The sequence below is a fragment of the Chiroxiphia lanceolata genome, unplaced genomic scaffold (assembly GCF_009829145.1).
Source record: "Chiroxiphia lanceolata isolate bChiLan1 unplaced genomic scaffold, bChiLan1.pri scaffold_62_arrow_ctg1, whole genome shotgun sequence".
In the NCBI taxonomy this organism is placed as follows: Eukaryota; Metazoa; Chordata; class Aves; order Passeriformes; family Pipridae; genus Chiroxiphia; species Chiroxiphia lanceolata.
This window is the reverse complement of record NW_022476529.1, coordinates 159,241-180,651: the sequence shown is the minus strand read 5'-3', so window position 1 is coordinate 180,651 and position 21,411 is coordinate 159,241. Positions and strand designations below refer to the sequence as shown.

The 21,411-nt window shown below is 56.6% G+C and overlaps 3 protein-coding genes across 3 annotated transcripts; 2 read left to right on the top strand and 1 right to left on the bottom strand.

The window, feature by feature from the left end:
* Nucleotides 1-3: 3 nt before the first annotated feature.
* Nucleotides 4-978, top strand: LOC116781779 (E3 ubiquitin-protein ligase TRIM58-like; the record flags this gene model as incomplete). The annotated part of the gene is made up of 1 exon (XM_032677527.1): nt 4-978. A coding segment is annotated over one exon (468 nt), but the record flags the coding sequence as incomplete, so codon positions are not given.
* Nucleotides 979-2,070: 1,092 nt separating this feature from the next.
* Nucleotides 2,071-7,075, top strand: LOC116781765 (E3 ubiquitin-protein ligase TRIM7-like). The gene is made up of 8 exons (XM_032677501.1): nt 2,071-2,487; nt 3,256-3,351; nt 3,832-4,062; nt 4,658-4,680; nt 4,828-4,943; nt 5,316-5,345; nt 6,012-6,177; nt 6,571-7,075. The coding sequence occupies exons 1-8, from the start codon at nt 2,086-2,088 to the stop codon at nt 6,956-6,958; spliced, it is 1,452 nt and encodes a 483-aa protein (XP_032533392.1). The 5' UTR covers nt 2,071-2,085; the 3' UTR covers nt 6,959-7,075.
* Nucleotides 7,076-8,218: 1,143 nt separating this feature from the next.
* On the bottom strand, nt 8,219-20,738 carry LOC116781778 (E3 ubiquitin-protein ligase TRIM11-like). The gene is made up of 10 exons (XM_032677526.1): nt 20,277-20,738; nt 18,481-18,573; nt 17,284-17,514; nt 17,004-17,026; nt 16,411-16,526; nt 15,875-15,904; nt 14,612-15,164; nt 10,876-10,944; nt 9,563-9,678; nt 8,219-8,766 (listed from the first exon to the last, which is right to left on the bottom strand). Exons 1-10 carry the CDS (start codon nt 20,727-20,729, stop codon nt 8,219-8,221), a joined length of 2,232 nt encoding a protein of 743 aa, XP_032533417.1. The 5' UTR covers nt 20,730-20,738.
* Nucleotides 20,739-21,411: the final 673 nt, after the last annotated feature.

Sequence of the window (21,411 nt, the reverse complement as noted above, 5' to 3'; positions counted from 1 at the left end):
GACGGGAAGCGCGTCCGCTGGGAAGGGGGGACCCGCCGGACCCTCCCCGACCACCCCAAACGCTTCGACTCGTCCCGCTGCGTCCTGGCCCTGCAGGGCTTCACCTCGGGCCGCCACTACTGGCGAGTGGAGGTGGGGGCCGGGGGGGCCGCCTGGGCGCTGGGGGTGGCCAAGGAGTCCGTGCCCAGGAAGGGCCGGCTCCGCGTGGAGCCCGGGGGGGGGATTTGGGCCGTGGGGCAGTGCGGGAGCCGCTGCCAAGCCCTGGCCTCGCCCGCCGTGCCCCTGGCCCTGCGGGACCCCCCCCGGGTGGTGGGGGTCTACCTGGACTACGAGGGGGGGCGAGTGGCCTTTTTCGACGGGGGGGAGGAGGAGGAGCCGATGTTCGCGTATCCCCCGACCTGCTTCGGGGGGGAGAGGGTCCTGCCCCTGCTCTGCCTGGGCAGGGGGGGGCAGTTCACGCTGTGCCCGTGACCCCCCCCGGCCCCGTGACCCCCCCGCTCCTGGAAAATTCCCCTTTTCCCGGCTTTTCTATCAACGAGAAGGAACAAGTTCGGGACGATCCCGATCCGAGAGATTTTCTGCTCTGCCTGGGCAGGGGGGGACAGTTCACACTGTGGCCATGACCCCCCCGTCCCTGTGACCCCCCCCCGTCCCCGTGACCCCCTCGCTCCTGCCTCGCCCACCAGGGAGGAATTTTGGGCTGGAAAAATTCCCTTTTCCACGTGGTTTCCGTCAACGAGAAGAAACAAGTTTGGGACGATCCCAATCCAAGAGACTTTCTGCTCTGGTGTGGGGTGAGGGGGAGGAGAGGGGGAAGGACCCGAAATAAAGGGAAACTGGGAATGATGGGGTCGGGCAGAACAACCTGGTGGCGTCTGGGGGCACCAGGATCGTGTCCTGGGATCTTGGGATCCACTGGGGTCAAATCCCAGGACCTGGGATCCATTGGGGTCACAGCCTGGGGTGCATCGGGGTCAAATTCTGGGACCTGGGACCCACCAGGATCATCTCCTGGGACCTGGGGCTGCCAGGATCGTCTCTTGGGAGCTGGGATCCATTGGGGTCACAGCCTGGGGTCCATTGGGTTCAAACCCTGGGAGACATCGGGGTCCTCTCCTGGGAGCTGGGATCCACCGGGATCATCTCCGGGGACCTGGGATCCGTTGGAGTCACATCCTGGGGTCCATCGGGGTCAAACCTTTTACTTACGAATCCTCTCACTCGCAAATCCTTTTTTTACGGGTCCTTTCACTTCTCCTTTTGGCGCGGGAAGGGGGTCGGGGCCGCACGAATTCTCACCTCGAATTTTCCCCGCCGGGCTCGGGACACTCAGAGCGAAACTTTCGGGCTGGAAAAAACCAACTTTTTATTTTGGGTTCGTGTGGGAAAAAAAAGTCGATTTTTTGGGGGGGGAGGAGGGGGGACGAGATGCGCGGGGCGACCAGGGCGCCCCTTCTAAATGAGCCGTTAATTACGGGCGTGTTAATCACCGGGAAGGGGGGTGACAGAGAGGGGTGACAGGAAGGGGCGACAGGAATTGGTGACAGGAAGGGGTGACAGGAGGGGTGACAGGAGGGGGGTGACAGGAGGGGTGACAGGAGGGAGTGACAGGAATTGGTGACAGGAGGGGGGTGACAGGAGTTGGTGACAGGAGGGGGTTGACAGGAGTTGGTGACAGGAGGGGGTGACAGGAAGGGGTGACAGGAATTGGTGACAGGAGGGGGTTGACAGGAGGGGTGACAGGGAGGTGTGACAGGAGGGGGGTGACAGGAATTGGTGACAGGAGGGGGGTGACAGGAATTGGTGACAGGAGGGGTGACAGGAAGGGGTGACAGGAAGGGGTGACAGGAGGGGGTTGGTAGGGATGTGGTGACAGGGATGTGGTGACAAGGATGTGGTGACAGGGAGGTGTGACAGGAGGGGGGTGGCAGGAAAGGGTGACAGTAGAGGGGTGGCAGGAAAGGGTGACATTAGGGGGGTGACAGGGAGGCGGTGGCAGCAGGGAGGTGACACCCAGGGGACTCCTCCCCTCGCCCCGCGGGGCAGCCGAACGAAAGCGGCTCCCCCAGCCCGGGGGTCCCCCCCATGGCCGCGCTGCCCCCCGAGGCCTCCTGCCCCGTGTGCCGGGAGCTGTTCCGCGACCCCGTGTCCATCCACTGCGGCCACAACTTCTGCCGGGGCTGCATCGAGCGCTGCTGGGAATGGGCCACCGACACCTTCCCCTGCCCCCGCTGCCGGGAGACGGCGCCGGAGCGGAGCCTCCGCCCCAGCCGGGAGCTCGCCCGGGTCCTCGACATCGCCCGCAGGCTCGGCCTGGGGGGAGAAGAGGAGGAGGAGGAGGTGGAGGAAGGCTGTGGGAAGCACCGGGAGCCGCTCAGGGTGTTCTGCAAGGAGGACAAAGCGCTGCTGTGCGGGGTCTGCCGAGAGTCCCGAGTCCATCGTGCCCACACCCTGGTGACCCTGGGGGAGGCGAGGGGAGAGTACGAGGTAAGGGGGGGGGGGGGACTCCTGATCCATCCCTGGCTGGACTCCTGATCCATCTCTGGTTGGACTCCTGGTCCATGGCTGGACTCCTGATCCATGGTTGGACTCCTGATCCATGGTTGGATTCCTGATCCATCCCTAGTTGGACTCCTGATCCATGGTTGTTCTCCTGGTCCATCCCTGGCTGGACTCCTGATCCATCCATGGTTGGATTCCTGATCCCTGTTTGGGCTCCTGATCCATGGCTGGATTCCTGATCCCTGACTGGATTCCTGATCCATCCCTGTTGGACTCCTGGTCCATCCCTGGGGCTTTCCCAGCCCGGATTTTTCCGTTCTGTCCCTTCTCCCTCGGCACAAAACGGTGCCCGAGGAGGGGGGAGCTGAGAAGGGAGGCGGGAGGGGAGACCCCAAATTCCTGGGAATTCGCAGCCGCCTCCCCCCAGCTCCAGGCCTCAGCCCGCTCCCACCTCCTGGGCCGAAAACCGGGATCCATCCCCGCTCCCAGAATTCCCAGACCATCCTCTCCCTGTTCTCCTCTCCCATTCTCTGTTCCTGGAGGGATTTAGGTCACCAACCTCTTCCAGCCTCTGGTGCTTTTCACCCCTAAACCAGCGGGAATGTGGGCAACCAAAAAAAAAAAGGGAATATTTTCCTGGCCCGAGAGATTCCCAGGAGAATTCCCGGAGCTGAACCCTCTCCCCAAGGTAGTTTTTTTTGGGAGCTGTCCCAAATCTCCAGAGAAACGGGGCCTTTCCTTCTTTTCCCTCAGGCACAGCTCCAGGCCCGGCTGCAAACCCTGAGGGAAAACAGGGACAAACTCCTGGAATTCCGGGAGGCTGAAATGAGGAGGAACTGGGAGTGTTTGGTAAATCTTCCCAGCGGAGGGAGGGGTTGGGATTTGATTCCTTGGGAATTTCAGGATTTGATTCCTCGGGAAATTCAGGATCTCGCCGCTTGGGAATTTTGGGATTTGATTCCTTGGGAAATTCAGGATCTCGCCGCTTGGGAATTTCAGGACTTGATTCCTTGGGAAATTGGGGATATCACTGCTTGGGAATTTTGGGATTTTCTTCCTTGGGAAATTCGGCATCTCGCTACTTGGGAATTTCAGGACTTGATTCCTTGGGAAATTTGGGATCTCGCCACTTGGGAATTTCGGGATTTGCTTCCTCAGGAAATCTGGGATCTCACTACTTGGGAATTTTGGGATTTGATTCCTTGGGAAATCCGGGATCTCGCTGCTTGGGAATATGGGGGGTGGGTTTCTCATGATGGATTTGGGGGGGGGTCATCCCTGGGCTCGGGATCCCTCCCCGGCTGCCAAATCCCGCCCCCGTTCCCGCAGGAAAAGACGGAATGTGAGCGGCAGAGGATCCTCTCCCACTTCCAAGGGCTCCGGGTGTCCCTGGAGGGTCACGCCCGGGGGCTCCTGGCCCGGCTCCGGGACCTGGAAAAGCAGCTGGAGAAGGAGCAGGAGGAAAACCTGACGAGCCTGACCCAGGAGATCTCCCGCCTGGAAACCCGGATCCGGGAGCTGGAGGAGAAGTGTCAGGAACCCACCAGGACCTTCCTGCAGGTGAGAGGGAAAGGGGATGGAGCTGGGAATCCACCCCATGGCCTCGGGAATCTCCTCCCATTTTATCCTTTCCCTGAATCCACCCCATTTCCTTGGGAATCTCCCATTTTAACGTTTCCCTGAATCCATCCCAAGGCCTCGGGAATCTCCTCCCATTTTAACTTATCCCTGATTCCAATCCCCATTCCCTGAATTCCCTCTTCCCTCTCTCTCTCCTCCCATTTTAAGGTTTCCCTGAATCCATCCCATGATCTCAGGAATCTCCAATTTTAAGGTTTCCCTGAATCCATCCCACGGCCTCAGGAATCTCCCATTTTAACCTTTCCCTGATTCCAAGCCCCATTCCCTGAATTCCCTCTTCCCTCTCTCTCCTCCAATTTTAACCTTTCCCTGAATCCACCCCATTTCCTCGGGAATCTCCCATTTTAACATTTCCCTGAATCCACCCCGTGGTCTTGGGAATCTCCCATTTTATCCTTTCCCCAATTCCAAGCCCCATTCCCTGAATTCCCTCTTCCCTCTCTCTCTCCCTCTATTTTAACCTTTCCCTGATTCCCAGCCCCATTCCCTGAATTCCCTCTCTCTCCTTTTCCAGGACATCTGCAGCACCCTGAGCAGGCACGGACGGGGATTCCCGACTTTTCCAGGCTGGGATTTGGGGCTCGGATCTCGTGTTTCTCCTCCCTCGGAGGCCCAAAATATTCGGGGTTTGGGGTCAGGGGGTTCCTTGGGCTCCCCCAAACTCCTCTCTCCGTCCTTCCCAAGGTTCCAAAATGAACAATTCCAGCTGCCCCCGTCGCCTCTCCCAGAGCTGGAAAAGAAAATCAGCAAATTCAGGGAGAAAAATCATGTCCTGGAGGAGACCCTGAGGAGCTTCCAAGGTATTGTGGGGATTATATTGTATTTTTATATTAATTAGATGGAATTTTATGTGTTTATTATGTTTGTTATAGAGGGGTGTGGCATTAAATTATATTTATTTACTTAGGGTGCATTTTGTCGCAATTTTATTTTATTGCAATTTTATTCATGAGGTAAATTTATATTTATAAGGATATATTTATAAGGTATCTTTATAAGGTTTATTATATATATTTTATTTATAAGGTATATTTTATTTCTTTGATTTATTGCGATATTATTGCCATTTTATTTTATTGCACTTTTATTTGTAAGGTACAAACAAATTATTAACGACTCACCAATTAATAAATCCGATATCAATTAACGTCTCTGCCCTCCCCCCTTTCCAGACATCCTGATGTTCGAGCTGCCCGAAAAGAGTAAGTTTGGATCTCCGAGGAATCAGGGAATCATCCCCCGGTGGGAAACAATTCCTGAGGAATCAGGGAAAAACTCCCCGGGTGGGAAAAACTCCCCGAGGAATCAGGGAATTCTCTCCAGGAGGGAAAAACTCCCCGAGGAATCAGGGAAATCCTCCCCGGGTGGGAAAAACTCCCTGAGGAATCAGGGAATTCTCTCCAGGAGGGAAAAACTCCCTGAGGAATCAGGGAAATCCTCCCCGGGTGGGAAAAACTCCCTGAGGAATCAGGGAAAAACTCTCCGGGTGGGAAAAACTCCCCGAGGAATCAGGGAATCCTCCCCCGGTGGGAAAAAATTCCTGAGGAATCAGGGAATCCTCCCCGGGTGGGAAAAACTCCCTGAGGAATCAGGGAATCCTCCCCCGGTGGGAAAAAATTCCTGAGGAATCAGGGAATCCTCCCTGGGTGGGAAAAACTCCTCGAGGAATCAGGGAATCCTCTCCGGGTGGGAAAAACTCCTCGAGGAATCAGGGAATCCTCTCCGGGTGGGAAAAACTCCCCGAGGAATCAGGGACTCCTCCCCGGGAAGCGCCGGAGGAGCGGGATGGGGGGTGGTCGAAGATCCCCCCGAGGACGATCCGGGAGATTCCCTCGGGAACATCCCTCTCTTCTTCCCCCCCCCGGCAGTTCTGGTGACCCTGGACCCCTCCACGGCCCACCCGCAGCTCGTGGTGGCCCCCGACGGTCGCAGCGTGAGGTGGGAACCCCCCCGGGAACCCCTCGAAGAGACCCCCGAGGAGACCCCCGAGGACCACCCTGAGGAGCCCCCTGAGGAGGGTCCCGGCCCCGACCCCTCGGACCCCTCCTACCCCTTCCCGGAACCCTTTGAGGACCCCTCCCAGGAGGGTCCCGACCCCTCCAACCCCTCCTACCCCCTCCTGGAAACCATTGAGGACCCCCCCGAGGAGGGTCCCGACCCCTCGGACCCCTTCCCGGAACCCCTTGAGGACCATCCTGAGGAGGGTCCCGACCCCTCCGACCCCTCCGACCCCTTCCTGGAAACCCTTGAGGACCCCCCCGAGGACCCCTCCCAGGAGGGTCCCGACCCCAACCCCTCCAACCCCTCCTACCCCTTCCCGAAACCCCTTGAGGACCCCCCCGAGGAGCGGCTCGACCCCGACCCCAACCCCGGCCCCGACCCCTTCCCGGAACCCCTCGAGGACCCCCCCTCAGACCCCCCGTCGGACTCCCCCGACCCCGGCCCCGACCCCTCGGTGCGGGGCCACCCCGGCGTCACCTCGGGGCTCTGCTGCTGGGACGTGGAGGTGTCACCCTGGGGCTCGTGGGCCCTTGGGGTGGCCCTGGAGAGCCCCCCGGGCGAGCTGTGGTCCATGGGGCTGTGCCAGGGGCAGCTCTGGGCGCTCACGGCCCTGGAGCGGGTGCCCCTGGCCCGGGGGAGGGTCCCCCGGAGGGTGAGGGTGGCCCTGGACCACGGCGGGGGCCGGGTGGCGTTTTTGGACGCCGAGAGGAGGGAGCTGATCTTCGCCTTCCCCGCGGCCTCGTTCGGGGGGCGGAGGGTGCACCCCTGGTTCCTGGTGTGGGGGGAGGGTGCCCGGATCACCCTGTGCCCATGAGGGTCCCTCCCCGGGGTGGGGGGGTGAGGGGGGTCCCCCCCTTTCCAGGACTGGCTGCCCGAGTCCTCCCCTGCTCTCCGTGCTCGGGGTCTCCCCGAGAATAAAAAAAACCCAAAAGAAAGCATTGGGATGATGGGATCCTGCCCCAAAATAGGGAACCCCCCCAAAAAAAGCACTGGCATGGTGAGAGCCACCCCGAAAATAGGGAAACCCCAAAACGAAACACTGACACCATGGGAGCCACCCCAAAAATAGGGAAACCCCAAAACGAAACACTGACACCATGGGAGCCACCCCAAAAATAGGGAAACCCCAAAAGGAAGCACTGGGATGATGGGATCCTGCCCCAAAATAGGGAAACCCAAAAAAAAAGCACTGGCATGGTGAGAACCATCCCAAAAATAGGGAAACCCCAAAACGAAGCACTGGCACGATGGGAACAACCCCCAAAAATAGGGAAACCCAAAAAGGAAGCATGGACACCCCAAAACGAAGCATTGACGCGATGGAAACCTCCCCAAAAAGAGGGAAACCCCAAAATGAAACATCCATCATGTGGGTTTTTTCTTTCAATTAACGACACAAATCGGGGAGGTTTCAAATCTGGGGGAGGAGGAGAGGGTTCCTGAGGGGGTTTGGTTGTTCCTGAGGGGATTTTGGTGGTTCCTGAAGGTTCCTGGGGGTCCCTGGGTGGTTTTTGGTGGTTCCTGAAGGATTTTTGGTGGTTCCTGAGGGGATTTTGGTGGTTCCTGAAGGTTCCTGGGGGTCCCTGGGTGGTTTTTGGTGGTTCCTGAAGGATTTTTGGTGGTTCCTGAGGGGATTTTGGTGGTTCCTGAAGGTTCCTGGTGGTCCCTGGGTGGCTTCTGGGGATTCCTGAGGGGTTTTGTTGGTTTCTGAGGGGGTTTTGGTGGTCCCTGGGTGGTTTTTGATGGTCCCTGGCTGGTTTTTGGTGGTCCCTGGCTGGTTTTTGGTGGTCCCTGGGTGGTTTTTGGTGGTCTCTGGGTGGCTTTTGGTGGTCCCTGGCTGGTTTTTGGTGGTCCCTGGCTGGTTTTGGTGGTCTCTGGGTGGTTTTTGCTGGTCCCTGGGTGGCTTTTGATGGTCCCTGAGTGGTTTTTGGTGCTCCCTGGGTGGTTTTTGATGGTCCCTGGGTGGTTTTTGCTGGTCCCTGGGTGGTTTTTGGTGGTCCCTGGGTGATTTTTGCCGGTCCCCGAGTGGTTTTTGCCGGTCCCCAATGGGAAGCCCTCCGTGTCCCCCCCGTTCTCAGGAGCAGATCCTCAGCTGTGACCTGACCCCCACCACCCAGAGCCAGGGCCGGACCCTCTCCCCGGCGAATCCCGCCCGGGAGAAGAGGAAGAGGAGCCCCCCCCCTGCTCCTCCTCCTCCTCCTCCCTCGGCGTCGAAGAAGGCCACGGTGCCCGCGGGGTAGTCGAGGTGGACGCTGACCCTGCGGGGCACCCGGCGCAGGGGCAGGGGGGTCACTTTTCGGGGGGTCAGCGCCCTCAGCTGCCCCCCCCAGCGCTCCAGGCCCCAAATCCCGCCCTGGGGGCCCAAGGGCAGCCGGCCCTTCCTGGCCACCGAGTCCCGGGCCACCCCCACGGCCCAGTCGCCGCCGTCGCCCACGTCCACGGCCCAGCAGTGGCGGCCGGAGGCGAAGCCGGGCCGGCCCAGCACGAAGGGCCAGTAGTCGAAGCGTTCCGGGCTGTCCGGAAGGTTCCGGGCGGGTCCGGCCCCGCGGCGCCGGACGCTCTTCCCGTCCTCCGACAGCACCAGCTCGGGGTGGGCCGTGTCGGGGTCCAGGGTCACGGGGGCTGGAGGGGGGAAAAGGGGGGTTAGAAACGGGGATGAACCCTCTCGGGGTAGGAGGGATCGGTTTGGGATGGCCGGGGGTGGGAACGGCCCCAAAAGGAAGGGTTGGAATGATGGGATCCTGCCCAAAAATAGGGAAACCCAAAGATGAAGCGTTGGAATGATGGGATCCTTCCCAAAAAAAGGGAAACCCCAAAAGGAAGCGTTGGAATGAAGGAATCCTTCCCAAAAATAGGGAAACCCAAAGACGAAGCATTGGAATGAAGGAATCCTTCCCAAAAGTAGGGAAACCCCAGAAGGAACCGTTGGAATGAAGGAATCCTTCCCAAAAATAGGGAAACCCAAAGACGAAGCATTGGAATGAAGGAATCCTGCCCAAAAATAGGGAAACCCCAAAAGGAAGTGTTGGAATGAAGGAATCCTGCCCAAAAATAGGGAAACCCCAAAAGGAAGCGTTGGAATGAAGGAATCCTGCCCAAAAATAGGGAAACCCCAAAAGGGAGCATTGGAATGAAGAAATCCTTCCCAAAAATAGGGAAACCCCAAAACGAAGCATCTGCACCCCAAAATGAAGCACTGGTAGGATGGAATTCTCCTGGAAATAAAGAAACCCCAAAATGAAGCATTGGAATGAAGGACTCCTGCCCTAAAACAGGGAAACCCCAAAAGGAAGCACTGGTACGGTGGGAAGCACCCCAAAAATAGGGAAACCCCAAAACGAAGCATCTGCACCCCAAAATGAAGCACTGGCACGGTGGAAACCTCCCAAAAAACTCTTATTTTTTCCTCCCCAAATACCTTGGAGCTTCCTCAGAGTCTCCTTCAGGGCGTTGTTCCTCCAGGAGAAGTGACAGATCCGCTCCTCCGACCCCGGAGCCGCATCCAGGGGCAGCTGGAAAGTCACTTTCCCGCACCTGGGGAAGAAATAAAAACACAAAAACCACCTCAGGAGCCACCAAAAACCCCTCAGGAACCACCAAACCCCCTCAGGAACCACCAAAACCACCTCAGGAACCATCAAACTCCCTCAGGAATGACCAAAAACCCCTCAGGAACCACCAAAACCCCTCAGGAACCACCAAAAACCCCTCAGGAACCACCAAAAATCCTTCAGGAATCACCAAACCCCCCTCAGGAACCACCAAAATCCCTCAGGAACCAACAAAAACCCCTCAGGAAGCACCAAAATCCCCTCAGGAATGACCAAAAATCCCCTCAGGGACCAACAAAAATCCCTCAGGAATCACCAAAAACAGCTCAGGAACCACCAAAAATCCCTCAGAAATCACCAAAACTCCCTCAGGAACCACCAAAATCCCTCAGGAACCACCAAAAAACCCTCAGGAAACACCAAAAATCCCTCAGGAATCATCAAAACCCCCCTCAGGAATCAACAAAAATCCCTCTGGAACCACCAAAAACCCCTCAGGAACCACCAAAAATCCTTCAGGAATCACCAAAAATCCCTCAGGAACCACCAAAAATCCTTCAGGAATCACCAAAAATCCCTCAGGAATCACCAAAAACCCCCTCAGGAATGACCAAAAATCCCTCAGGAACCACCAAAACCCTTCAGAATTCCCTCATTTTCCCCGGAGCGGCTCCAGGGAATTTCCCTCCTCTGTTTTCTCCTGGAATGAAAAACTCCTGGAAAGGTTTTTTCCTCCCGGGAAAGGTTCCACGGACCTGCCGACGGAGCTTTTGGCGTCCTGGGGGAGGAAAAAGGGAGGAAAAGCGGCTCAGGGGGAGCCATTCCCGAAAATCCCAGTGCTGGAGTTGAGCCCCCCCATGATCCCACAGCGATTTAATTCCCTTTTTCCCGCCGTTTTTCCAGGCTCAAACCTCCCTCCCCTCGTCCTTCCACCTCCCCAGAGGGAAAAAAAACCCGATTTTTTCACCCCTCCCTCTGATTTTTCCCCTGGAAAAAAACTCCAAAAGAAAAAGGGATGAATTCCCGATTTTTTCCCCCATCCCTCTGATTTTTTCCCCTGGAAAAAAGCTCCAAAAAAAAAAAGGGATGAATTCCCGATTTTTTTCCCCCTCCCTCTGATTTTTCCCCTGAAAAAAAGCTCCCCCCCCCCCCCCAAAAAAAAAGGGATAAATTCCCTCACCGGCTCCTGGTTTTCCTCCTCCTCTTCCCGCCGCTGGCTCGGGAATTCCAGCTGGGAAATCTCCGGGATCTGGGGGGAATTTCTCGCCTGACGCTTCTCCAGCTCATTTTTCAGGTCCTGCAGCTTTTGGAGGGGGGGGGGGAGAAGATCCCAAAAATCCCCTTTTAAATTCCAAAGGAAAAAGGGACGGGGTGGGAACAACCCTCGGGAATCTGTGGGAAGGCGTTTCCCGAGGGGAAGAACCCAAATCCCGGCTGGTTTTTCTGGAATTCTTTGGGAAATCGGGTCGGGGGAAAAATCCAGCTCGACGGGGTTGGGAGGGAAGGGGCTGTTCCAGCCGGAATTTGGGGGGAATTTGGGGGAATTTGGGCAGAATTCAGGTAGAATTTGGGTAGAATTGGCTGAATCTTCCCATAATTTGTCCAAATTTGAGCAGAATTTGGCTGAATTTTCCCATAATTTGGTCAAATTTGAGTAGAATTTGCTGAATTTCCCCATAATCTGGTCAAATTTGGGCAGAATTTGGGCAGAATTCGGGTAGAATTTGGGTAGAATTGGCTGAATTTGCCCATAATTTGACCAAATTCAGGCAGAATTTGGCTGGATTTTCCCATAATTTCACCAAATTCAGGTAGAATTTGGCTGGATTTTCCCATAATTTGGGCAAATTCAGGCAGAATTTGGCTGAATTTGCCCATAATTTTGTCAAATTCGGGCAGAATTTGGCTGAATTTTCCCATAATTTGGTCAAATTTGAGCAGAATTTGCTGAATTTGCCCATAATTCAGTCAAATTCAGGCAGAATTTGGCCGGATTTGCCCATAATTTGGTCCCAAAAAGGGGGTGACACCCACCAGCTCCTCCAGTTTTCCTCCTCGGACTCTTCCTCTCTCCCCTGGGAGCGCCGGGAAGGGCTGGAATTCCTTCCCAAAATCCTTCCCGAGCCGTGGGATGGGCTTGGATCCTTCCCTTCCTGCTCCTTCCCAGCCCGGGTGGAGCCTTCTGGTTTCTCCTCCTCGATATTCCAGGGTTTTTATTATCCCGGGAGCTGCCGCCCTGGGGGGGGAGCTGCGGCTCCATCGATTCCCCAAAAAAAACACCCCCTAAATTTATAAATAAAATTATGTGGATGAATGGATTTCGTTTAAAATGAACTCGTTATATTTATTTTTTTTTTTAAAAAATATATATGAACTATATATATATATATAATATATATAAACTAAATTTATAAATAAATAATATAATGTATAAATAAAATTATACGGGTAAATGGATCTAATTTAAAAAGAACTCATATTTATTTTTAAAATATATATATTATATATATAATACAATATATAATAAATAATATATTATATATATAATATATAATATATAATATATAATATATAATATATAATATATAATATATAATATAATGTACCATATATAATGTATAAAAATTAATTTATAAATAAAATTATATGGATAAATGGATCTAATTTAAAATGAACTCGTATTTATTTTTAAAATATATATAAACTCTCTATATAATATATAATATATATAAACTAAATTTATAAATAAAATTATACGGACAAATGGATTTCATTTAAAATGAGCTCGTGTTTATTTTTAAAATATATATAAACTATATATATTACATATAATAGATATAAACTAAATTTATAAATTAAATTATACGAATAAATGGGTTTCATTTAAAATGAATTCGTGTTTATTTTTAAAATATATATAAACTATTTATCTATTACATGCAATAGATATAAACTAAATTTATAAATAAAATTACCCGGATAAACCGGATTTCATTTAAAAACGAACTCGTCACATTTATTTTTTTTTTTTTTAAAAATACCTGTTTCTTTTTCAAACGTACCTTCGTTTTTGAAGGCGCCTCGATTTTTAAACAGAAATTCATTTTCCCGGGAGCTTTCGGGCGGGTTCGGGGGATGCAAATTCCCGACTCCCCGCAGACTTTTTTCCCACCGGGAAGAGCCCCGGGAACACCCCAAAAAAGAGCCTCGGGCTCGGCTCCTCCGTCTGGGAATCGGGAGCCCGGGGAGGGGGGAAAGGAGTCACACCTGGAAAACCTGGAAAACCCGCCTGGAAAACCTGGAAAACCCGCCTGGAAAAGCAGCCGGGCCAACCCGGCCGGGCTGGGAAGATCCCGCTCGGCGTTTTCCCGGGAAAAAGGGACGGGCCCGCAGGGCTCGGGGTGGGGATGGGAGACGGGACGGAGTCGGGAAACCGGGAATTCCGGCTCCCGGGGAAGGGGAGTTTTCCCTGGGATGGGGTTTGGGAGACGGGAGGGGCCGGGGGGAGCGGGAATGGGCAGGGGGCTCATCCCGGGTTTTTTGGGACCCCTGGGATGGGGAGGGGGCTCATCCCGGGTCTGTTATTCCTTGGGATGGGCAGGGGGCTCATCCTGGGGCTGGTATTCCTGATGGGATCCCTGGGATGGGCAGGGGGCTCATCCCGGGTCTGTTATTCCTGGTGGGACCCCTGGGATGGGGAGGGGGCTCATCCCGGGTCTGTTATTCCTGGTGGGACCCCTGGGATGGGGAGGGGGCTCATCCCGGGTCTGTTATTCCCCAGGAGGGTCTGTGGGGGTGGGGAGGGGGCTCCTCGGGGCCGTTTTTCCGAGCCCACCCCCCTCCCACTCGTTCCCGGTTCCTCTTCTCGGTTCCGGAATCAAACCCGGAGCAGTTTCGGGGCCTCTTCCCCTTTTTTTTTGGGGGGGGGTGATGGTGGTGGTTTCTCAGAAGACAAAAATCTCACGATTTCCAGGAAATCGAGGGCGGGGAAAAGCGGGAAAAGGGTGGAATTTGTGTCCCTCCCCCCCCCCCCGGCACATGGAATTTGACCCCGCCGGGGGTCCCCATCCCAGAGATTTTCCCGGTTTATCCCCCCCCGGGGCTCAGAAATCCAGAGGGACACGCGCACCCCCGGGAGGGGAGGGTTCGACCCGAAATGTTCTTTTATTGAGGACAAAGCGCCATCCCAGAGAATTCCCTGGAGCCGAGGAATTCCCTGGGACACGGGGAAGGAGCAGAGAATTCCCTTGGGCATGGGAGAGGAGCGGGGAATTCGCTCGGACACGGGGGAGGAGCCGGGAATTCCCTGGAGCCGGGAATCCCCTGGGACACGAGGGAGGAGCTGGGAATTCCCTTGGGCATGGGAGAGGAGCAGGGAATTCTCTCGGACACGGGGGGGGACCCGAGAATTCCCTGGAGCCGGGAATCCCCTGGGACACGAGGGAGGAGCTGGGAATTGCCTCAGACACGGGGGAGGAACGAGGGATTCCCTGGGACGAGGGGAAGGAGCAGAGAATTCCCTTGGACATGGGAGAGGAGCAGGGAATTCTCTCGGACGCCGGGGACGACCCGAGAATTCCCTGGGACACGGGGGAGGACCCGAGAATTCCCTGGAGCCGGGAATTCCCTGGGACACAGGGGAGGAGCTGAGAATTCCCTGGAGCCGGGAATTCCCTGGGACACGGGGGAGGAGCTGAGAATTCCCTGGAGCCGGGAATTCCCTGGGACACGGGGGAGGACCCGAGAATTCCCTGGAGCCGGGAATTCCCTGGGAAACAGGGGAGGACCCGAGAATTCCCTGGAGCCAGGAATTCCCTGGGACACGGGGGAGGACCCGAGAATTCCCTGGAGCCGGGAATTCCCTGGGACACGGGGGAGGACCCGAGAATTCCCCCAGCACCCCCGAGCCCCCTCACCGACAGATCCTCAGCGGGACCCCGAAGCCCACCCAGTCCAGGGGTGCCCCCTCCCTGAGCCGCGCCCCCAGCCCCAGGCGGAACCAGGGCAGGACCCTCTCCCCTCGGAAGGCGGCCCGGGAATGCTCCAGGATGGGCTCCGGGATGGGCGCCCCGTCCTCGGCCCCGTAGAAGCCCACCCGGCCCCCCTCGTAGTCCAGGGCCACCCGCAGGCGCCGGGGGAGGGGGCTGCGCTCGGCGCGGGGGTCCGTGAGCGAGTGAAAAGCCCCCAGGGCCCAAACCCCGTCCCGGGGGGCGAGGCTCAGGGGCCCCTTCCTGGGGGCCGATTCCCGCACCACCCCCAGCGCCCAGACCCCCCCCCGGCCCACCTCCACGTCCCAAAAGTGGCGGCCCGAGGTGAAGCCCCCCCGGGCCAGCACGCAGGGCTCGAAGTCGAACCTCTGCGGCCCGTCGGGGACGTCGCCGGGGGGCGAGAGGTGGCCCCGGGCTTGCTTGCCGTCCTCGGACACGCGCAGGTTGGGGTGGGCGGTGGAGGGGTCCAGGGTCACCTCGGCTGCGGGGTTGGGGGGAGGAGGAGGAGGGGGGGGACACGACGTTTGGAAGTGTTCCCGTGGCCCCCTCCCCGCTCCCGGGGGTCCCCTCGTCCCTCTGTGTCCCCCCCCGGCTCGGGATGGGAGGAGGAGAAGGGGGAGAGGAGGAATTCCCTGGGATGGGGGAGAAGGGGGAGAGGACAAATTCCCCGGGATGTGGGAGAGGAGCAGGGAATTCGCTCGGACACGGGGGAGGAGCTGAGAATTCCTTGGAGTCGAGAATTCCCTGGGATGGGGGAGAGGAGCAGGGAATTCCCTCGGACACGGGGAAGGGGCTGGGAATTCCCTGGGACAGGGGAGAGAAGCAGGAATTCCCTCATAGACTGGAGAGGAGCAGGGAATTCCCTGGGACACGGGGGAGGAGCAGAGAATTCCCTGGAGCCAAGAATTCCCTGGGACAGGGGAAAGGAGTGAGGAATTCCCTGGGACACAGGGGAGGAGCCAAGAATTCCCTGGAGCTGAGAATTCCCTGGGAAGGGAGAGAAGAGCAGGGATTCCCCCATAGACTGCAGAAGAGCAAGGAATTCCCTGGGACACGGGGGAGGAGCCAAGAATTCCCTGGAGCTGGGAATTCCCTGGGACACGGGGAAGGACCTGAGAATCCCCTGGAGCTGGGAATTCCCTGGGACACGGGGGGGAGGACCCAAGAACCCCCCCGGCACCCCTCGCTCACCTGGTTCCTGCAGCTGGAACATGAGGCTGTCTGGGGAGAGAGAGATTCCATGGATCAGGGGCAGGGTTATCCCACCTTTATCCCACCTTTATCCCACGGGAGGGGAAACTGGGGAGGCTTGGAGGGGTTGGGACGGAGCTCTGGGGGCTGTGGGAGCTCCACAGCTCTCCCAGATCCAGGGGCACAGAACCCCTGGATGAGCCAAATCCCCCCCCACAGGGATTTCTCCCGGAGATCCCACACCAGGAACCCCTTTCTCCCCAAATCTCACAAACAGGGACCCCGTTTCTCCCAGATATCCCACTCAAGGAACCCTTTCCTCCTGGATATCCCACAAAATAACCCCATTTCTTCCCAGATTTCCCTCTCCCAGACCCCGTTTCTCCCAGATTTCCCTCTCCCAGCTCCCATTTCTCCCAGATTTCCCTCTCCCAGACCCCATTTCTCCCAGATTTCCCCCTCCCAGACCCCGTTTCTCCCAGATTTCCCTTTCCCAGCCCCCCTTTCTCCCAGATTCCCAGCCCCCCTGTGGGTACCTTGGCATCTCCTCAGGGTTCCCCTCACCAGTTCGTTCCTCTGGACAAACTCCTGGAGCCTCCTCTGCAGCTCCAGGGAAATCTCAGCCGGGGGGTTGAACTTCATGGCCTCGCAGCTGCAAAAAGGCCCCAAAAAGGCCCAAAAAAGGGCCCAACCCCCCCCCTTTTAACACCTCGTTTTATCCCCATTAAACCACCCGGGAGGGGGTTGGAGGATGAGCTGAGGATTCTCATCCCAAATCCCCTTTTCCTGCCCCTTTTTTTGGGTGGTTTCCCTCCTCCCCACCCCCAATTCCTGAGCTTCCAAAGCAGGGAAAGGTGGGATTTGATCCCTCCCCCAAAAGAAGGGAAAGGTGGGATTTGATCCCACCCCTGGCCCCAAATTCCTGAGTCCCCAAAGCAGGGAAAGGTGGGATTTAATCCCCACCCTGCCCCCCAATTCCTGAGCTCCCAAAGCAGGGAAAGGTGGGATTTGATCCCATCCCCAAAAGCAGGGAAAGGTGGGATTTGATCCCCCAACCCCCGGGAATTCCTTGGGATCCACCTGGGGGGGTGTCAGAGGTTGGGAAAAGGGGGGGGGGGGGTCAATTTACCTGTCCAGAAGTCCTCTGATGTCCTAAAAGTGGGGACAGAGAGGAAAAAGTCGGGGAGGGGGAGGAACCAAAACCATCAAATCCCCCTCAAATCCACAAATCCTCAAATCCACGAATCCCAGCCCGGTTTGGATCCGGAGGGAACCTTCCAGATCCAATTTATCCCTGTCCCACCCGGCTGGGGACACTCCCAGGGGTTAAATTTGGGGTCCCAGCTCTGGGATTTTTGCCCCTTTTCCCCCCTTTTTTCCCTTCCCCTCCCAATCCCGGGAATTCCCACCTGCAGGAATTGGCCCGGGGGCTGCTGGAATTTCCCTTCCATCTCCCAGATGAGCGTTTCCAGGTGGGATAACTCCTCCTGGACCTTGGATAGGGCCCGATCCCGGGCCCGGCGAATGTCCCTGTCCAGGTCCCCGAGCTGGAGCAGGAGGAGCCGCTCCTGTTCCCGCAGGAATCGCCGCAATTCCTCGAATTCCCAAACCAGCCGCTGCCCCTCGCTCCGGGCTTGGTCCTGCCGGGAAAAGAGGCAGGGAAAAGGGTGGGAAAAGGGGCAGGAAGCCTCCTTTCCCCCATCCCAGCCGGGAAAGGGACAGAAACCCCCCAATTCCAGCTGGGAAAGAGGCAGGACCTTCCTCCATTCCCCCAAATTCCAGCCGGGAAAGGGACAGAAATCCCCCAATTCCAGCCGGGAAAGGGGCAGGACCCCGCTCCCTTCCCCCAAATTCCAGCCGGGAAAGGGGCAGGAACATCCACTTCCAGCCGGGAAAGGGACAGAAATCCCACATTTCCAGCCGGGAAAGGGGCAGGAATCCCCCCCAGTTCCAGCCGGGAAAGGGGTAGGACCCCCCTCCCTTCCCCCATTCCAGCTGGGAAAGGGGCAGGAATCCTCATTTCCCCAAATTCCAGCCGGGAAAGGGGCAGAAATCCCACATTTCCAGCCGGGAAAGGGGCAAGACCCCCCTCCCTTCCCCCAAATTCCAGCCGGGAAAGGGGCAGAAATCCCACATTTCCAGCCGGGAAAGAGACAGAAATCCCACATTTCCAGCCGGGAAAGGGACAGAAATCCCACATTTCCAGCCGGGAAAGAGACAGAAATCCCACATTTCCAGCCGGGAAAGGGACAGAAATCCCAAATTTCCAGCCGGGAAAGAGACAGAAATCCCACATTTCCAGCCGGGAAAGGGGCAGGAATCCCCCCCAGTTCCAGCCGGGAAAGGGGTAGGACCCCCCTCCCTTCCCTCATTCCAGCTGGGAAAGGGAGAGAAACCCCCAATTCCAGCTGGGAAAGGGGCAGAACCCCCCTCCCTCCCCCCCTTCCCCGTTATCTCCCCGGCGCAGCCTCCGGGAGATAAAACACGAACCCAACGCCCCGGGAGCCAAATTTTGGGGAGATTTGGCCCCAAAACACCCCGAGGGGGGGGCAGAGACCCCCCAAAACCCCCCCAAAAAACCCAAAACTCCCCCAAAATCCACCCACCAGGTACGAGCTCCCGCGGGCTCCCGATTTTCGGCTTTCCAGGTATTTTTCCCTCTCTTCCTTCAGGTCCTGGAGGCGGGTTTGGATCTGCTCCTGCGGGACGAGGGAAATTCGGGACCGGGAGACCCCAAAAAATTCCCTTTTCCCCCCCGGAATTCCCTTATCCCTCGCCTGGGATGGGAGGAGGGGCAGAACCGGAGCCAAACCCGCGGGCTGGAAACTCCTGATAAGGGAGATTTTAGCCCCAAAAAAACACACTCTGGCCTCCAGAAATTGGGGCTCCACTTAATAAATAGAATTAGTTATTATTAATAAATAGAATTATTATTAATAAATAGAATTATTTGTTATTAATAAACAGAATTATTATTAATAAATAGAATTATTTATTATAATAAATATATATTAATATAGTAATATATAATATACAAGATATAATTTATAATATATGAAAATATATTATATAATATATGAAAATATATTATATAATATATATAATACATGAGAGAAATAAAATTATTTATTATTGGGAGTAGAAAGGGGGAATTTGGGATTGGAATTGGGAGAGCTGGGAGTGGAATTGGGAGAGCTGGGAGCGGAAAGGAGGACTTTGGGAGCAGAAATGGGAGGGTTGGGAGTGGAAATAGGGAATTTGGGAGCGGAAAGGGGGCGTTTAGGAGTGGAAAGTGGGACTTTGGAAGCAAAAAGGGAGATTTTGGGAGCAGAAAGGGAACATTTCACCCCTGAGAAGGGACTTTGGGAGTGGAAAGGGAGAGTTTGGGAGTGGAATTGGGAGAGCTGGGAGCGGAAAGGAGGACTTTGGGAGCGGAATGGGAACGTTTTACCCCTGGGAAGGGACTTTGGGAGCAGGATGGGGGACTGTGGGAGCAGAAAGGGGGAATTTGGGAGCAGAAAGGGGGAATTTGGGAGCGGAAAGGGGGAATTTGGGAGCGGAAAGGGAACATTTTACCCATGGGAAGGGACTTTGGGAGCGGAAAGGGGGAATTTGGGAGCGGAAAGGGGGAATTTGGGAGCAAAAAGGGGGAATTTGGGAGCAAAAAGGGGGAATTTGGGAGCAAAAAGGGGGAATTTGGGAGCGGAAAGGGGGAATTTGGGAGCAGAAAGGGGGAATTTTGGAGCGGAAAGGGGAAATTTGGGAGCAGAAAGGGGAAATTTGGGAGCGGAAAGGGGGAATTTGGGAGTGGAAAGGGAACATTTCACCCCCGGGAAAGGACTTTGGGAGCAGAAAGGGGCACTTTGGGAGCGGAAAGGGGCACTTTGGGAGCAGAAAGCGGGAGTTTGGGAGTGGAAAGGGGAACTTTGGGAGTGGAGAGGTTGAGTTTGGGAGCAAAAAGGGGCACTTTGGGAGCAGAAAGGGGGAGTTTGGGAGCAGAAAGGGGCACTTTGGGAGTGGAAAGGGGCACTTTGGGAGCAGAAAGCGGGAGTTTGGGAGTGGAAAGGGGAACTTTGGGAGTGGAGAGGTTGAGTTTGGGAGCAAAAAGGGGCACTTTGGGAGCAGAAAGGGGGAGTTTGGGAGCAGAAAGGGGCACTTTGGGAGCAGAAAGGGAACATTTCACCCCCGGGGAAAGGACTTTGGGAGCGGAAAGGGGGAGTTTGGGAGCGGAAAGGGGCACTTTGGGAGCGGAGAGGGAGGCCTGGCAGCGGAACTGGGAACATTCCACCCCCATGAAAGGACTTTGGGAGCGGAGAGGGGCACTTTGGGAGCGGAGAGGGAGGCCTGGCAGCGGAATTGGGAACATTCCCCCCACCCCATGAAGAGCTCTCCCGGGGCTCACCCTGAACTCCCGGGCGGCCTCGGCCGCGGGCAGCAGCGCGTGGGGCCGGTGCCGGGGGGAGCGGCGGCACACGAGGCAGAGCAGGGCCTGCTGCTCCCGGCAGAAGAGCTGCAGGGGCTCCCCGTGCCTCGGGCAGAGCCCCCCCGGGCCGGGACCCCCGAAACCCCGCAGCCCCCTCACGACCTCGGCCACGTTTCCCAGCTCCCGGTTGGGCCTCAGGCTCCGCTCGGGGGCCGCGTCGCGGCAGCGGGGGCAGGACAAGGAGCCCCCCGAGCCCCCAGACCCCTCTGGGACCCCCCCGGAGCCCCCCCCGGAGCCCCCCGGGCCGTCCCAGCAGCGCTGGATGCAGCCCCGGCAGAAGGAGTGGCCGCAGGGGATGGACACGGGGTCCTGGAACAGCCCCAGGCAGATGGGACACGACAACTCGGCCCGGAGCTGCTCGGCCGCGTCCATGGGGGGGACTGGGGGGGAATGGGGGGGCCCTGAGGGGTCTGGGGGTCCCTGGAGGTCCCTGGGTCAGGGAGGAAGAGGAGAAGGAGGAGGAGGTTCTTCTTCTGGGCTCAGCCCTGATTTGGGGATTCTGGGGGTCCCTGGGGGTCCTGGGGGTCCTGGGGGTCCCGGGGTCAGGGAAGGAGAGGAGGAGGAGGAGGAGGAGGAGGTTCTTCCTTCACACTTGGCTCTGATTTGGGGGTCCTGGGGGTCCCTGGGAGTCCTGGGGTCAGGGAGGGAGAGGAGGAGGTTCTTCCTCTGGGCTTGGCTCTGATTTGGGGGTCCTTGGGGTCCTGGGGGGTCCCTGGGGTGGGGATGAAGAGGAGGAGGAGGTTCTTCCTCCACACTCTGGTGGTTGAAGGTCAGCTCCTGGCCCTGAGGATCCTGTGGGAGAAGGATGGGAGGAGAGAGGGAGGGTGAGGATGTGGTGCTTCCTCCTCTCCTCCTCCTCCTCTTTGCTTCCTCTTCACCTGCTCCTTGTTTTCTCCCCCTCCTCTTCCCCTCCTCCTCACCCCTTCCTTACTTCTTCCTCACCTTCTCCTCCTCCTCCTCACTTCCTCCTTCTCACCTCCTTGTTTTCTTGTCACCTCTTCTTCCTCTCTTCTTCTTCTTCCTCCTCACCTCCTGCCCTTGCTCTTCACCTCCT

What these genes read in the sequence shown, in the direction of transcription:
- LOC116781765 (XM_032677501.1), top strand. Translation starts at nt 2,086, where the DNA reads ATGGCCGCGCTGCCCCCCGAGGCCTCCTGCCCCGTGTGCCGGGAGCTG. An exon ending in AGGCGAGGGGAGAGTACGAG is followed by an intron (nt 2,488 to 3,255) that starts GTAAGGGGGGGG and finishes CTTTTCCCTCAG; the next exon opens with GCACAGCTCCAGGCCCGGCT. An exon ending in GTTCGAGCTGCCCGAAAAGA is followed by an intron (nt 5,346 to 6,011) that starts GTAAGTTTGGAT and finishes CCCCCCCGGCAG; the next exon opens with TTCTGGTGACCCTGGACCCC.
- LOC116781778 (XM_032677526.1), bottom strand. Translation starts at nt 20,729, where the DNA reads ATGGACGCGGCCGAGCAGCTCCGGGCCGAGTTGTCGTGTCCCATCTGC. An exon ending in AACCCTGAGGAGATGCCAAG is followed by an intron (nt 15,905 to 16,410) that starts GTACCCACAGGG and finishes CTCTCTCCCCAG; the next exon opens with ACAGCCTCATGTTCCAGCTG. An exon ending in GTCCCGCTGAGGATCTGTCG is followed by an intron (nt 10,945 to 14,611) that starts GTGAGGGGGCTC and finishes AATTCCCCCCAG; the next exon opens with ATCCCGGAGATTTCCCAGCT.